The sequence below is a fragment of the Podarcis pityusensis genome, assembly GCF_964106645.2.
Source record: "Podarcis pityusensis genome assembly, chromosome: 14".
Lineage (NCBI taxonomy): Eukaryota > Metazoa > Chordata > Lepidosauria > Squamata > Lacertidae > Podarcis > Podarcis pityusensis.
Window position 1 is genome coordinate 1,546,626 of NC_138039.1, and position 16,106 is coordinate 1,562,731.

Consider the following 16,106-nt stretch of genomic DNA (forward strand, 5'->3'; position numbering starts at 1 on the left):
AGGTGGAAGATATGATGGAATGGGGAGGGTGTCAGGGAAATTCAACCAACTGCAGCCATCACAGTCCAAGTCAGATTCTCACACACACATATACAGCCTGGTTCACAAGGGGCAGAAAAGTCTCTCATTCATGCCTATTGGGGTCTGTGAGACAGCAGCCAAATATTTGACATTCCCACCCCAAATCTTCTTCCCATCAGGGATGTTTTGGTTGTGGCTCCTGAATTGGACTAGATGACTCTTGGTATCCCCTCCAACTCTACAGTCCTATGGTCCCATTATTCTCCCATCAGCCTCACACACTGCTCAGCTGGAGAGCAACCCCCTCCCATGTGAGGAGAGGCCCGCTGCCATCCTAGGCTGGCACTGATAGCTTCCTAGCCATTAAGTTAATTAACTCCCAGCAAGCTGATTAGGGAGAAGCCAAACAGCACAAGCCCCTCCCCAACACCAGTGGTCCAGGAGGAGATGGAGGGGGCAATCCCCCTCCCCGGCCATTCTAAGCTATTGGCCGCGCTGGCAGGGGCTGATGGGAGTTGTAGTCCAACAGACCTGCAGGGGCGTCGCAGCTTCTGTATTGCTGTACTGCACCATCTACTGGAATCGTTCCCCGTTTGCTCCCAAAAGCAAACACCCACCCACCCCGCAGCCTTCTGAAGCAGCTAATCACCCAACAAAGCTGAATGTTGGAAGATTCAGGGCAGATAAAAATAACGGACTTCTTCACAAATGGCAGAGTGAAACTGCAGAACTCCCTCTTGCAGGAGTAATAATAATAATAATAATAATAATAATAATAATTTATTATTTATACCCCAACCCTTCTGGCTGGGTTTCCCCAGCCACTCTGGGCAGCTCCCAATCGAGTGTTAAAAACAATACAGCATTAAATATTAAAAACTTCCCTAGACAGGGCTGCCTTCAGATGTCTTTGAAATATAAGATAGCTGCTTATTTCCTTCACATCTTAAGTGAGGGCATTCCACAGGGCGGGTGCCACCACTGAAAAGGCCCTCTGCCCTGGACCTCAGCGTCCGGGCAGAACAATGGGGGTGGAGATGCTCCTTCAGGTCTACTGGGCCGAGTCTATTTAAAGGTCGGCACCAAGCCTTTGAATTGTGCTCGGAAACGTACTGGGAGCCAATGCAGATCTCTCAGGACCGGTGTTATGTGGTCCCGGCGGCCGCTCCCAGTCACCAGTCTAGCTGCCGCATTCTGGAGGCAGCGATGGTGACCAACCAGGATGGCTTTAAAAAGGGATGAGACCAATTCAAGGAGGAGAAGCTACCAGCCATGATGGTTGTGCTCTGAAGCCCAGCTGAGTCCTCCTTGAGGGTTTCCCATTGGGACACCTGGTGGACCACTGTGAGAACAGGGCACTGGACTAGGTGGGCCTGTGGCCTGATCCAGCAGCGGGCTCTTCCGATGTTCACATGCCAAAGTGCAACTCAATTCTCACCCCTTTAGAATGCATCTCCCAAACTGGGTATGCCCTCTGTGCCACAGTGGCGAGAGCCAACAGGGTGCCCCTCAACACCTCCCATCAACCCTGGCCCGCTGAGCTAATGGCCACAGAAGTAGGAATTGGGAGCTCAACACATTGGCTGCCACAGACAGGGAGAAGGAAAATTCCAGAGCTCCAACAAGGCTTAGATCAAGTACCTTCTTCAGACCCAAAAAAGCATTTTTTGGAGACACGTTTCTTCATCTTTTGCCACATCCTTGCACGGCAGTGCTCCTGTTGTGACCCATCTTGGCTCAGGCCACACTCCCAAAGTCCTGAATCCCCAGCTGAAGACCAGTGGCTCAGATTATGCCTTGGAACCACATGAGATAGATGGAGAAACAGGGACGGTTTCCTTCATCACAGGCCAAACATGATGTCTGAGGTCTGTGCTATCTCTTCTAGATAGCTGGTATGCTGCTTTATCTGCCTTGGGAAAGATGACATGCCCAGGCCTGTTTTTAAGAGATGATTTTGAAACCCCTAGATTCAAGCCAAATTTCCCTAAAATTCACAATACAATTTTGTATTCAACACTGCTTCATCTGTGCATCTCTCTCTCTCTATCTCTACACACACACACACACACACACACACACACACACACACACACACAGTGAGAGGGAGGGAGAGCAGTAGTGTAGTGTAGTGATTAGTGCTAGACTGGGACCCAGGAGACCAAGGGTCCCAATCTCCTACTCTGCCATGAAGGTCACTGGAGGACCTTGGAAGCCAGAGTAGTTCGAGGAGTTCAAAGCCATAGAATCATAGAATCATAGAGTTGGAAGAGACCACAAGGGCCATCGAGTCCAACCCCCTGCCAAGCAGGAAACACCATCAGAGCACTCCTGACATATGGTTGTCAAGCCTCTGCTTAAAGACCTCCAAAGAAGGAGACTCCACCACACTCCTTGGCAGCAAATTCCACTGTCGAACAGCTCTTACCGTCAGGAAGTTCTTCCTAATGTTTAGGTGGAATCTTCTTTCTTGTAGTTTGGATCCATTGCTCCGTGTCCGCTTCTCTGGAGCAGCAGAAAACAACCTTTCTCCCTCCTCTATGTGACATCCTTTTATATATTTGAACATGGCTATCATATCACCCCTTAACCTCCTCTTCTCCAGGCTAAACATGCCCAGCTCCCTTAGCCGTTCCTCATAAGCCATCCTTTCCAGGCCTTTGACCATTTTGGTTGCCCTCCTCTGGACACGTTCCAGTTTGTCAGTGTCCTTCTTGAACTGTGGTGCCCAGAACTGGACACAGTACTCCAGGTGAGGTCTGACCAGAGCAGAATACAGTGGCACTATTACTTCCCTTGATCTAGATGCTATACTCCTATTGATGCAGCCCAGAATTGCAATGGCTTTTTTAGCTGCCGCATCACACTGTTGGCTCATGTCAAGTTTGTGGTCAACCAAGACTCCTAGATCCTTTTCACATGTACTGCTCTCAAGCCAGGTGTCCCCCATCTTGTATTTGTGCCTCTCATTTTTTTTGCCCAAGTGCAATACTTTACATTTCTCCCTGTTAAAATTCATCTTGTTTGTTTTGGCCCAGTTCTCTAATCTGTCAAGGTCGTTTTGAAGTGTGATCCTGTCCTCTGGGGTGTTAGCCACCCCTCCCAATTTGGTGTCATCTGTAAATTTGATCAGGATGCCCTTGAGTCCATCATCCAAGTCGTTGATAAAGATGTTGAATAAGACCGGGCCCAAGACAGAACCCTGTGGCACCCCACTAGTCACTCTTCTCCAGGATGAAGAGGAACCATTGATGAGCACCCTTTGGGTTCGGTCAGTCAGCCAGTTACAAAGCCACTGAGTGGTAGCATAGTCAAGACCGCATTTTACCAGCTTCTTTACAAGAATATCATGGGGCACCTTGTCAAATGCCTTGCTGAAATCAAGGTAGGCTACATCCACTGCATTCCCTTCATCTACCAGGCTTGTAATTCTGTCAAAAAACGAGATCAGGTTAGTCTGACATGACTTATTTTTCAGAAATCCATGCTGACTATTGGTGATCACAGCATTCCTTTCTAGGTGCTCACAGACTGTTTGCTTAATGATCTGCTCCAGAATCTTCCCTGGTATTGATGTCAGACTGACTGGGCGGTAATTATTTGGGTCCTCTCTTTTCCCCTTTTTGAAAATAGGGACAACATTTGCCCTCCTCCAGTCTGCCGGGACTTCGCCAGTTCTCCAGGAATTCTCAAAGATGACTGCCAGTGGTTCTGAGATCACATCTGCCAGTTCTTTTAATACTCTTGGATGCAGTTCATCTGGCCCTGGAGACTTGAATACATCTAAACTAGCCAAGTATTCTTGTACTATCTCGTTAGTTATTCTGGGCTGTGTTTCCTTTGCTGAATCATTTGCTCCAAATTCTTCAGGTCGGGCATTGTTTTCTTTATCGGAGAAGACTGAGGCAAAGAAGGCATTGAGGAGTTCAGCCCTTTCTGTGTCCCCTGTTTGCATTTCACCATCTTCTCCTCTGAGTGACCCCCCTGTTTCTTTGTTCTTCCTTTTGCTACGAACATACCCATAAAAGCCTTTTTTGTTGCTTTTAACCTCTCTAGCAAGCCTGAGTTCATTCTGTGCTTTAGCTTTTCTGACTTTGTGTCTACACGTGCTGGCTATTTGTTTGAATTCCTCTTTGGTGGTTTCCCCCCTTTTCCATTTTTTGTACACATCCTTTTTTAATCTTAACTCAGTTAAAAGTTCTTTAGATAGCCACCCTGGCTTCTTTAGGCACCTTCCATGTTTCCGTCTCATTGGTATTGCCTGACGTTGTGCTTTTACTATCTCCCTCTTAACAAACTCCCAGCCATCATGAACTCCCTTTCCTTTTAGTATTACTGTCCATGGGATCTCACCCAGCACTTCCCTAAGTTTTATGAAGTCGGCTTTCTTAAAGTCAAGAAATTGAGTCCTAGTATGCTTGGCTGCTCCTTTCCGCTGTATAGTAAACTTCAGAAGAGCATGATCACTTGCGCTTAATGATCCTTCCACTTCTACCCCACTAACCAGGTCATCAACATTGGTTAGGACCAGATCTAAAATGGCTGTTCCTCTTGTTGCTAGCCAGTGTAGTTCCAGTGTAGTTTGAGGAGTTTAGTGATCTGACATGGTCCTCTGTTTACTGCCCCTCTCTATCTCTTGTTAAAGTTCTTTGATGGCTGAGAGCAGCCTTTAATGTATAATCTGGTGGAAGGAAGAAGCAGATAGTGATGGGTACCTTCTGACCTTCTTTGATGTTAGACATTGTTTGGAGGAACGTGCTGTATTGAAGAGGGGGCTAGCTAATTAATAATCTGCACTAGCTAGTCGGGCAAGGCATGTAGGCTAACAAGTTAGTATCTATAAATCCAATGGTTTTGGGGCATAGTTCTGAGAAACAAGTGCATGGACTGATCGAAGGGCTGTGCAAACGAAGGCTACCTAGGGGTCACTTGGCCACTTCTTGGTAATGTATATAATGATTGCTGTTTAGAAAACAAAATCTTTAACCTTCTCACTCACTTGTGTTTGTATTGCTTCTGAATCTCATGAAAAGAACTGCCTTGCATTTGGCAAGACAGCCAGCCAGACACGCTTAGCCTAGCCTACTTCACAGGGTTGTTTGTGAGGACGAGAACTATGTACACCACCTTGAGCTCCTTGGGAGAAAAAGGGGGAGATAAATGCAATAAACAGAGAGAGACCAATGCTTTAAACCACAGAGCCTAGGACTTGCCGATCAGAAGGTTGGTGGTTCAAATCCCTGCAATGGGGTGAGCTCCCGTTCCTCGGTCCCAGCTCCTGCCAACCTAGCAGTTCGAAAGCACATCAAAGTGCAAGTAGATAAATCGGTACCGCTCTGGCGGGAAGGTAAACGGTGTTTTCGTGCGCTGCTCTGGTTCGCCAGAAGCGGCTTAGTCATGCTGGCCACATGACCCGGAAGCTGTACGCCATCTCCCTCAGCCAATAAAGCGAGATGAGCGCCGCAACCCCAGAGTCGCCCATGACTGGACCTAATGGTCAGAGGTCCCTTTACCTTTACTGCTTTCACACCTTGCATCCAAAGCTAACCATTACCAGTACCTGCCTAACTGGGAGATGGCTACCTTATTAAGAGGACTGGTAGCCCAGACTTGGTACAACTTAAAAGGCCTCCCTCCCTGGGAGAGAACCAATGGCCCATGGAGTCCATCATCCAATTCTCATAGTGACTGCAAAAGTCCTCTCCCCTCCTTTGGTTTCCAGACACTTGAATGCAAAAGCATGGCTGTCTCCAACTGGGGGTGTACAGCACAGTCATTATGGTTAGCAGCTGTTGACAGCCTTCCTCCTCCTCCTCCTCCTCCTCCAACGGAATGGGGGGTGGAAGAATGCTGCCCCCCTTTTGCATCTGCAAAGAGGTTTGTCAAGCAGCTCACAAGAAGGCAGAGCTGAGAACAGCCACTTTTCTCCACCCAGTCAAACCCTCCAACCTCTCCCTCCCTCTCTCCCCATCCTCCATCACATCTGGCTTTCCAAAGTGACAAAGGACTGAAACAGGAGCCTCGTCTCCCGCCCCACCGAGCCCCCTCTGCAACTAAGCTCCGAAATCGCCTCTCTTCCCACCATCACAATCCAGCCCTTGTTCTCCCAACCTCCCTCCTCCTCCTCCCGTCAGACAAATATTTAACATCTGCCAGAATCTGAGAACCCAACAGCTCATGTCAAGAGGGTGGAGGGCAAATGGGTGGCGTCGAGGCAGCTGCCTGCCATGGCCTCTGGTTGGCAAAAGCCCTGCAAGAAAAAACGTAACCGGAGGGAAACTGCATCAGCAATTTTTTTATTAAAAAAATAAAACCACACCCCAATTCTGCCAATTGCTTTGCTAGCCCAGAAAGCTTGTAAGCCAGGCCACTGCTTAAAAAATGACTTTCACCTGTGTGCATGTCCACAAAGGCCATCCATATTGCGCAATGCAGCTAAATCTGCGCCACTGAAGCATCACAGCAAACAAAGATGGCTGCCAAGGGCCCCTTTTTCTAAAGGCCTGTGGCCCTCCAGATGTTCCTCACAGTGGAACCCCAGGCGTGGAACAGAATCAAAGCTACTCTTGCAGAAAGTAGCTGGCGATGCTTGGAAATGTTATGAAACCTTTAAAAAAAATTTCGGTCCGCCATTTTGTTTCAAAATGGCACCTGAAGGTATCCAAAGGTTCAATAAAACCTGCTCTCCAATCCTGGGAACTGCCACACAAAATCGGGTGGCAATATCTTCAAAGGCATCTTGTGCAGCTTGGAAGGGTACAGTCTGCCATCTTATTTCAAAATGGCAACTCATGGTGTCCCAAAATGCACACCGGCACCTGCTCTTCCAGCCAATGGCATACAAATACAGACAAAAACCTGGCCCCTCCATCTTGGGAACCTTTGTGCTAAATTTGGTGGTGGCATCTGAAGAAGAGCCCAGATGCATAGAGCACAGAGAGGCAAACCATTCTCCAAAATATATAGATGACAAGAAACATCTCAAACCACAGTGACTGTTTAAATCACAGCTGCTAAAACCCCCCAGTAATACCTAGCGTGAGTTACACACCCCAAGCAAAGGAATGCTCCAAGACCAATGCAAACGACTCAGTCTTGGTGCTGAAATTCTAAGTGCCAACACCGCACATGCTTCCAAGGAGAGGGCGTTCTGCAGGCAGGATACCACCACTAGGAGGGCCCTTTGCCCTCCCCTGGCTGCTTATTGGCTACCAGTCCCATCACTATATGGAGCCCTGAACAGCTTAGGATCCGGCTTCCCATCGTAGCGCCTCTTGCTGCCCTGTCCTGCCTGTGAAGTAGAAAAGGGCCAGCGTACAAAGGCAGAGCAACTGCTTGGCTTGCAGAATGTTCTGCGTTCAGTCTCCAGGTAAAACCCCTGTCTGGAACCCTGGACTCAGGGATGGCAAGGCTGATCTCATAGAATCACAAAAGTGCAGTGGGAAGGGGTACCCAGGGTCATCTAGTCCAACCCCAGCGCAAGGCAGCTTTCTCTGAGATTTGAGTATACCAGGAGGGCCCTTTGGGCTGTACCAAACAAAGCCTGGGCTACCAGGACTCTTAATAAGGTAAGTCTTCATGGTGGATAGAGTGGTGTTGAATACAAAACTGGACTGTGAATTTGAGAGGAAGTGATTTAGCTCAGTAGCAAAGCAACCGCCTTGCATGCAGAACGTCGCAGGTTCAATCCTGCTGGCATCTCCAGGGAGGGAGCGACTCCCTGCCTGAAATTCTGGAGAGCTGCTGCCAGTCTGTGCAGACACAACTAAGCTAGGTGAATGTCATGGGCCGACTCAGTCTAAGGCAGCTTCCTGTGGTCCTAGGTGCTTTCAATATTTCTGTGGTTGTTTTTGTGTGGCTTTACATTTTGCGACTCACCCGGTGATCCCTGCATGACAAAGGACACACGGTGTGCATTTTACAATCCTTGGCTCACCCACTGACTGGTCTCATCACCTGGCACAGGCAGGGCAGGACACAGAGAGACCTGCCTACAGATATTAGGCTCCTGCTTTTAAGGCTTTCTGGCCCTATGCCAACACCTGGCATTTGGCCTGGCACTGAACAGGCAGCAAACAGGCAACCAATGGACCTTCTTTAGACTCTCTGTGTTAAACACAGAATTCTATCCAGCCTTGAAACAGTTAATGATCCGGCAGCTGTAATTTGTACTAATTGCAGCTTCTGGGTAATTTTCAAGGGCAGCTCCATTGGCAGTTACCAGAGCCTGAGTCACCAGGCTATCCTTGCCAAAAGGACTCCACTCCCATCAGCCCCAGTCCACGTGGCCAGTGGTCAAGAGGGGCCAGGATCGATGGTGAATCTTCCATGCCCTGGCAAGTGAGGAGATAAGGAGGTTTTCAAGTTTGTTTGTGGTGGTTTAGCATGGAGGAAGCCGGAAAAACAAACCAGGCAAAGGCTGGATACTGCTTGCTTTTTCTTTGATAGTGTTCCTACTTCACCCTAGCACTTTAAAAGCTAACACTTATTTGCAAGACGGTTTGCGTATCTAACTGAAAGCTAACAGTTGCATTTCATCTGCTAAAGCTCATTGTGTCTTACAGCTTGAAGCTATGCAGTCAGAAGCCAAGATCAGGAAGCTGTTCACAGGATAGCAGTCATGGTGAGTCTAATAAGTTGAGAACTATGCTTTGGCCTGCTGCTCTTTGCGGTGTGCCTGCATGGGAGAGCCAGCGTAGTGCAGCAGTTAAGAGCCTCGGGCTAGGACCTGGGAGACCAGAGTTCGAATCCCCATCAACTGGCCACAAAGCTCACAGGGTGTGAACTCAGGAGCCAGTCTCTGTCCCTCCAGCCCAAACTACCTCACAGGGTTGTCGTGAGGGCTTAAATGAGATGGGGAAGAACCATGTGCGCCAACTTGCAGGAAAAGGTGGGATATTGATGCAATAAAATAAATATACAGGCACTTCAAGCCTTACTGCCACCCCAACAGGGGAAAGGGACGTAACGAAGGGAGCCCAAGTCACCTTCTATCTAACTTTCGCTTGAGAAGACCCTGGCATTTCCAAAATGGGAGGAGCAACTGGAAGAGGGTGTACAGCAAAGGGACAGGGCGCCAGAGTTCACCCCATTATGGGATGGCGGACACCCCTCCTTTGGGATTCTCAGGAGAAGCTCAGAAGCCCCACAGAACTCAGCGCCTTGCACCTTGTCAAGCATTTAGAGCAGTGGTTCTCAACCTGCGAGTCCCCAAATGCTGGTGGACTACAACTCCCATCATCCCTGAGCTCTGGCCTTGCTAGCTAGGGGTGATGGGAGTTGTAGTACAACAACATCTGGGGAGCCACAGGTTGAGAAAGGCTGATTCAGAGCACGTCTTGTGCACTGGTGGCCCTTACAGGAACCCTGCAAAGTAGGCCAGTGCTACCTCCGGATTGCAGGGTGGGGTTTGAGATTGAAGAAGTGGTTTGCCTGCAGTCGCCTCCTGAACCCGAGGCCAGTGCTTGATCTGGAAAGGGGCTCTGACCACACATCTCTCTTCACGGCCACTCTACAAACTGGGATAATCCTATAGCTCGCTAGCACTGACGCATCAAGGCAAACATCTGCCATGCACAGCATCATGCATTCTTCTCTTCTCCCCTTATTCTGAGTAGTTTAAACTTTATAGAGTCCTGTACAAAGCACTCCCCCCTTTTATCCTCCCAGGAGCCCTGTGAGGTAGGCTGAAAGACAGGGGTGCTTTGTGGCTAAGCGAGGATTTGAACCTGCAAGAATTGATGCTTTTGAATTCTGGTGCTGGAGGAGACTCTTGAGAGTCCCATGGACTGCAGGAAGATCAAACCTCTCCATTCTGAAGGAAATCAGCCCTGAGTGCTCACTGGAAGGACAGATCCTGAAGCTGAGGCTCCAAGACTTTGGCCACCTCATGGGAAGAGAAGACTCCCTGGAAAAGACCCTGATGTTGGGAAAGATGGAGGGCCCAAGGAGAAGGGGACGACAGAGGATGAGATGGTGGGACAGTGTTCTCGAAGCTACCAGCATGAGTTTGACCAAACTGCGGGAGGCAGTGGAAGACAGGAGGGCCTGGCGTGCTCTGGTCCAGGGGGTCACGAAGAGGTGGACACAACTAAACAACTAAACAACAACAACTCCCCAGTCCTAGCCTTAACCTCCGAACCCCCCCTGGCCCAGCCAAGGTTATCTATAATTTTTAAGAACTCTCCAGCAAAATGCTTTCTTTTTCGTTAAAATGGTACCCAGGGCTGTTCCTAAGCAGCAGGCCACCACCATCAATCTTGCATGTGCCTGCACACATACTTCCTGCAGCCAGCCAGGCTGTGCCCCCATAAATCCTCAGGGGCTCTGTTCTCCTCCCCCCCCCCCTTGTGAAAGGGCTCTGAGGCGGTCACCCGGCTGCAGGCATGCAAGCCCAGAGACAAGGGGGGGGCACGGAGGACAGACTTGGCATGCAGCTGACTCAGCCAAAGGGCCGGCCAGCAGGCGCAAAGCTCCCTTTGTGCTACTTCAATGTAGGTCAGCTAAGAAGTCGGCCACTCAGCTCAGATTTTCAGCTGAAACCCATTCATGGAACTGTGTCAGTTTCAGGCTCCAGCAAAGCCCAGCTAGGCTGGGGAATTGCGGAGAGGCGAAAGGATTCACAGCACACACGGGGCAGATCCACCCGATGCCTCTGAAGCACATTCAATGTGTGTGGCTTTGCTCCCAAGGAATCCTGGGAACTGCAGTTCCAGCCACATGGAGCTACCCTTTGCAACTACAACTCCCAGGATTCTTTGGAGCAAAGTTGTGCGCTTTAAGCAGGCATTGACTATGGCTTGCATATACACTGCGTTCTGCACTACACTCTGCCTACCCCTCTGCACCCCCCAAAAATCAGCTATGGATCCATGCCACAATTCTTCAGGTGGTTATGGGGTGGGGGCAGGGGGGGAAATGATGCTGCTGTTTGGGCTACAGAATTCAGGTTCCTTTGCCCTTTTAAAAATCAAGTTCCTAGGCCTCATGGTTCATACATGTTGCAGAATTCAGACTGCCCAGGCGCAGAATTTTAAGGGTTTGCTTCACTTTTCAGTGGCCAAAGTAAAAACCAAACAAAATGGAACTGCTAAGACCCTCTCATGGCTCCTTCCACCACAAAGACAGGCTGTTTAATGAGATTCTGTAATTTTTTAAGGGGGTGGGGAGGAGTGAATTGCTTCCAGAACTTAATCACTGGCTTTCTAAAAAAGAAAGAAAAGGGAGGCGGGTGCGAGCTCTGATGGAAGGTTTTCTTGGTGGAATTAGCCGCCTTTGATCTCCTGTTGAGTCAGCTTTTTAAAGGGAAAATGAGCCAGAGATTTCTAGGTTTAGGAAAGCCCAGACAGCAGCGATGCAATTAGTCAAAAGGAAAAAGAAAAAGATCTGTCTTGCCCCAAGGCAGACCATCAATAGCCACAACTGCCTACCCCAAATTTAGAACTAAGCAGGAGGCAGAGTTTGCTCTCTTCTTCAGAGAAGCCTTGGGGCTTGGGGGGGGGGATTTTTGACCTTATGGTGCCTCTGTACCCACCCCAGAACAGAAATCAGACACAGCATGAATTTGAAGGGGGGGGGGGCTATCAGAGTAGAGGTCAGTGAAAGACCCCCTCCTCCATTTCGCTCCTTGTGAAAAATAGATGCTACAAACCCAGCAGGCAGCGGGGGCTGGGGGGAGGACACACACTTTGAGGGATAAATAAAAAAGCTAGGATTCAGATGCACAAATCGTGATGCTGGGAAGGAGAAGAGAGAGGGAGGGAAATAACACATTTGGAAAAGGAGATCAGAAGGACTAGTGGCTTGCGTTGCAATCAAACTCAATTCCCACCCCCCATAAAAAATCACCTCTGTCCCATGAGGCTGTCTGCTGAGGTTTTCTCCACCCAAAAAGTCATGCCCAGAAGAGGGTGACCATGCTTTGTGCACAACGCACCCCAGAACCAACCTAGCACCACCAACACAAAGTCCCCTAGATTTAGGGATGATTCGGGGAATTTGATCCGGCAGTGCTATGCGGGTAGGAGGAGCATCCCCCCCCCCCCATTTAGGCAATTGAGCAGCAGGTGGAACAGGACAGCTGAGGAAGAGGCAGAAGGCAGGCCTGGAGTGGGGGGTGGGTAGAGAGAGGGGGGAGGGGTGGTAAAAGCATGAGGGGAGGGGGCAGCATGCAGGGAGGAGAGGCAGGAACAGTGATGCTGCTGGCTGAGGACCACGTGCCTGGGGAGGATGTGGGTGGGGCGGGGGCCTGTGACCAGGTGCGCATGTGCACAGACTTGCTTGCTCACTCCAGCTGCTCACAGTCCAGATGATGCTCTGCTTCCCTGCATTGCACAAGATTAAGACGGGCAGTTGGGGAGGGGGGACACAGTCGGACGAGGGTCTGGGAGAGACCAGGGTACCAATCCCCCCATTCATGTGTGTGTGTGTGTGTGTGTGTGTGTGACCTTGGGAATCTGCCACTGCCTCTCAGCCTAACCTACCTCACAGGGTCGTTGTGAGGATTCAACAAAAAGCAGGGAAGAACTATGTGCACCAACCACCTTGAGCTACCTGAAGGAGCGTCTCCACCCCCATCGTTCAGCCCGGACACTGAGGTCCAGCGCCGAGGGCCTTTTAGCGGTTCCCTCATTGCGAGAAGTGGTTACAGGGAACCAGGCAGAGGGCCTTCTCGGTAGTGGCGCCCGCCCTGTGAACGCCCTCCCTTCAGATGTGAAGGAAATAAGCAGCTATCTTCTCTTTAAAAGACATCTGAAGGCAGCCCTGTTTAGGGAAGGTTTTAATATTTAATGCTGTGTTTTTAACACTCGATTGGGATCTGCCCAGAGTGGCTGGGGAAACTCAGCCAGATGGGCGGGTATAACTAATAAACTATAAACTATTACTATTACAAACAAAGCAAATAACTAATAGTATTAACTGGATTATTAGGTTTTTCATGCTGTCGTCAACTTGAAAGGATGCCCCCCCCATTGTGCATAGAGATGCTTCCACGCCAACTGGCATACCTGCTCTTTTTTGGGTTCTGATTCTGCAAATACTACCCCCCCCTTAAATTGATGAGACACGGAAGTGGGGGAGAGAACGCTAAGACTTCTAGAAGGGGGGGCAAGAAAGGGAAGAGAGGGGGCTGCTGCAGGCCTAGATGGAGAATGAGAGCCCTGTGCTTCCCCTCCCCTCCTAGTTGCTAGCCTGGGGGGGGGGGGCCAGTGGCAGCCAATCTCCATTGGGAAAGGGGGGGGTCTTCAAGACCAGTCCATCTGGAGGAGGACCCTAACCAGCAAAGACCTTTTATTTTCCCAGCCTATGTTCTTCCAGGGCTACAGACTGGCCCCCAGGGCTCTGCTCTGGAAGCCACAGGGAGGAGAGAGGGGCGTCCGGCTTGGGGCCTTGTTGGGCTTCCCAGCTGAGACACCTGGCCAGCCAGCAGAGAGCAGGATGCTGCGCAGGATGAGCCCCCTTTGACCTGATTCGGCAGGACTCTTCAGGTGTTCTCATAGAACCTCCAGGTACAGGAGCAGTCTATCTAGATTCCTATACTCTGTGGGGTATTTTGGCCACTGTGATGTGGGACTAGGTGGGCCTGATCCACCAGGCTCTTCCTCAGAAGACGGGTTGGCGAAGGAGACAAAGCAATTTTGTATCTGGGGGCGGGGGGGGGGGGAGTGCCCATCTTGCAAAGCCAGGATCTCCGCCACTCACTGTTCCCTTCCGCTCCCTGTTTCCCATTCACAAAGGGCTTGGTTTGGATCAAAGACACTTCGGAAGGGCAGGAAGGAGGCCCCCTCCCACTTCGTGGAGTGCCACGTTTTTGGGGAAAGGATTTCCCGCCCATCCCGCCGAACAGGGGGGAAATCCTGCAACAAGATCCCCTTTGCTGCTCCCCCCCGGCAGGAAAACGCCCCCTCCGCCTGGGGAACAAAGTTCCATTTCCCTTGCCGCTCCCCAAGGGCCGCTCCGCCCATTCGCTCACCATTCGAGGGCCTAATCCTGCAATTTCCACATCTGAATTGCCCCCCCTCCAGCAAAAAAAAAAGGGGGGGGGATCTCCTTAGAAACAACTTCTTGCAAAGAGAGGCGCTCCGGCCGCGAGGCATTAATAGTACCGACATCGGGGGAGCGCAAAGTCATGCACGCGTGGAGTTACGCACGTGTGAATCAGCATAAACAGAGTGGGGAAAGGGAGACAATGACGCCTAAGGGAACACGTTTCCCACTTGCAGCCGCGAACGAAAGAACGAACTTGGAGCCTGCCCCCTCCCGGCACGTGTGAATCAGCATCTACGCGGGGGAAACAAAGGAGGAGAGCCCAAGCCGCCCATGACAACGTGTTCTGCTCTTCCCTTCCCGCGAGGGAAAGCGCATCCCGGGGCAAGGCACCTACACGTGCGAAGTAACGCACGTGTGAATCAGCATGTGCGCGGGGAAACAGAGGAGGAGGGTAGCCAACCCGGCTGGCCAAGGGAACGCGCGCACCCGGAGCCCGCCCGCCGCCGCACGTGTGAACGGCCTTCTCGGCTGCCTCACCTTGCCGGATGGAGACGTTTCTGTCGTTGGCGGCGCGCAGCACGACCTGGGGGCTGCTCTGCTCGAGGACGAAGAGCTCGTCCTTGCCCACCTTGGCGCTCTTGCCGGCCTTGAGGGTGCCGCTGGGGCCCGAGGGCGCCAGGTACTTGCCGTCGGCGTCGCGGAAGGCCACCTTGCCGGCGCGGAACTCCAGCGTGAAGCCGGCGTCGGGCTCGGGCCGCGCCACCAGCTGCCCGTCGCGGCGCAGGAAGCGGTGGTCGGCCGTCTGCAGGCTGTAGCGCTGCTCCTGGAAGACCAGCGTGACCAGCGCGTCCAGGCCCCACGGCACGTCGCGGTCCACGGCGATCTCGTCGCGGGCGGCCGCCAGGTGCGCGTAGCGCTTGCGCGTGACGCTGAAGATGTTCACCTGCGGGTGCAGCGCCAGGTGCACGCTCCACTTCTCGGCCGCCGAGATGCTCTGCGCGAAGCACGACAGGCGGTCCTCGGTGCCGCCGAAGAAGCGACGGTGCGGCTCCGACTGCAGCGACCAGCGCCCGTCGTCGTGCGCCAGGATGACGAAGCGGCAGTCGGCCGAGGCGGGCGCCTCGCTGTCGCAGCTGACGTGCCCGTCCTTGTCGGCCGCCAGGTAGCGGCCCAGGTGGCTGCGCAGGTAGACGGCCGTCGAGTCCTCGGCCGCCTGCTCCAGCGTCCAGATCTGCTTCTTCTTCAGGCTGGGCGCCGACGCGTTGAGCTTGAAGCCGAACGCCTCGGCCGTCAGGTACTTGTTGCCGCAGTTGATGAGGCCGAATTGGATCTGGAGCGACTCCGAAGTGCCGTTGGCCGTCATGGCGGGGCGCGCAAAAGCCGGGCGAGAGGGGGAAACGGCGTCTGGCTGGCTGGCTGGCTGGCTGGCTGGCGGGGCCCCTTCCTCGGCTTGCCTTTGTCTGGCTGGCTGGCGGACCAGCTGCTGCTGCTGCTGCCCCCCCTTCTCCTTGCCTGGCCTCGCCTTCCCCCTGCCCGATTCACAAAGGCCGATTCACAAAGCCCAGCTGCTGCTGCTGCTGCTGTTGCCACCCTCGCCGCCGCCTCTCTCTAGCGCGCGGGTGATGTCAGGTCCCCTCTTTAATAAGAGACGGAGAGAAAAGGCGACCCCGCCTCCGAGGCGCCTCAGACGAGAGGGGGTGGAGTCCGCGCACGGAGGGGGCCTCATCCGGAGCTGCCGGGCCCTTTTCCACCCACAATGCAAAAGGCTGACCCACCCCCACCCCCCAGCAAAGAGGAAAGCAGCCGCACACGCGCGCACCCCCCTCCGCTTTCCTTCCGCGCGCGCCCATCCCCAAGCGCATCTGGGCGCATTTCCTTTGGGGCGCGCCGAGGGGAGCTGCGTCTGCTTGCGGACCCGATGCTGCGCAAAGGGCGATGGTGGGAGCTGCTTTCCCGGGAGTAAGTCCCGCTTGGAGGCACCGAGGCTTGCTTCTGAGTAGGAGCGTGCCGCTGGCGAGGCACGCTGTTACCTGGGAGTAAGCCGCGTGGGAAACAATGGGGCTTCTTAGGGAGGGAGATGTCTAGGGCGAGACCAT

At 52.2% G+C, this 16,106-nt stretch overlaps 1 protein-coding gene across 2 annotated transcripts in view; it reads right to left on the reverse strand.

The window, feature by feature from the left end:
- FSCN1 (fascin actin-bundling protein 1) overlaps positions 1 to 15,775 on the reverse strand; it is a 43,366-nt gene extending 27,591 nt beyond the window's left edge. Inside the window, exon 1 of one of the 2 annotated variants that reach the window (XM_080981134.1) lies at positions 14,548 to 15,775. In XM_080981134.1, coding sequence (XP_080837260.1) covers positions 14,548 to 15,373 — 826 coding nt within the window. In that variant the 5' untranslated portion in view covers positions 15,374 to 15,775. The remainder of the gene's footprint in view (positions 1 to 14,547) is intronic. The other variant, XM_080981135.1, reaches the window with a different exon arrangement.
- Positions 15,776 to 16,106: the final 331 nt, after the last annotated feature.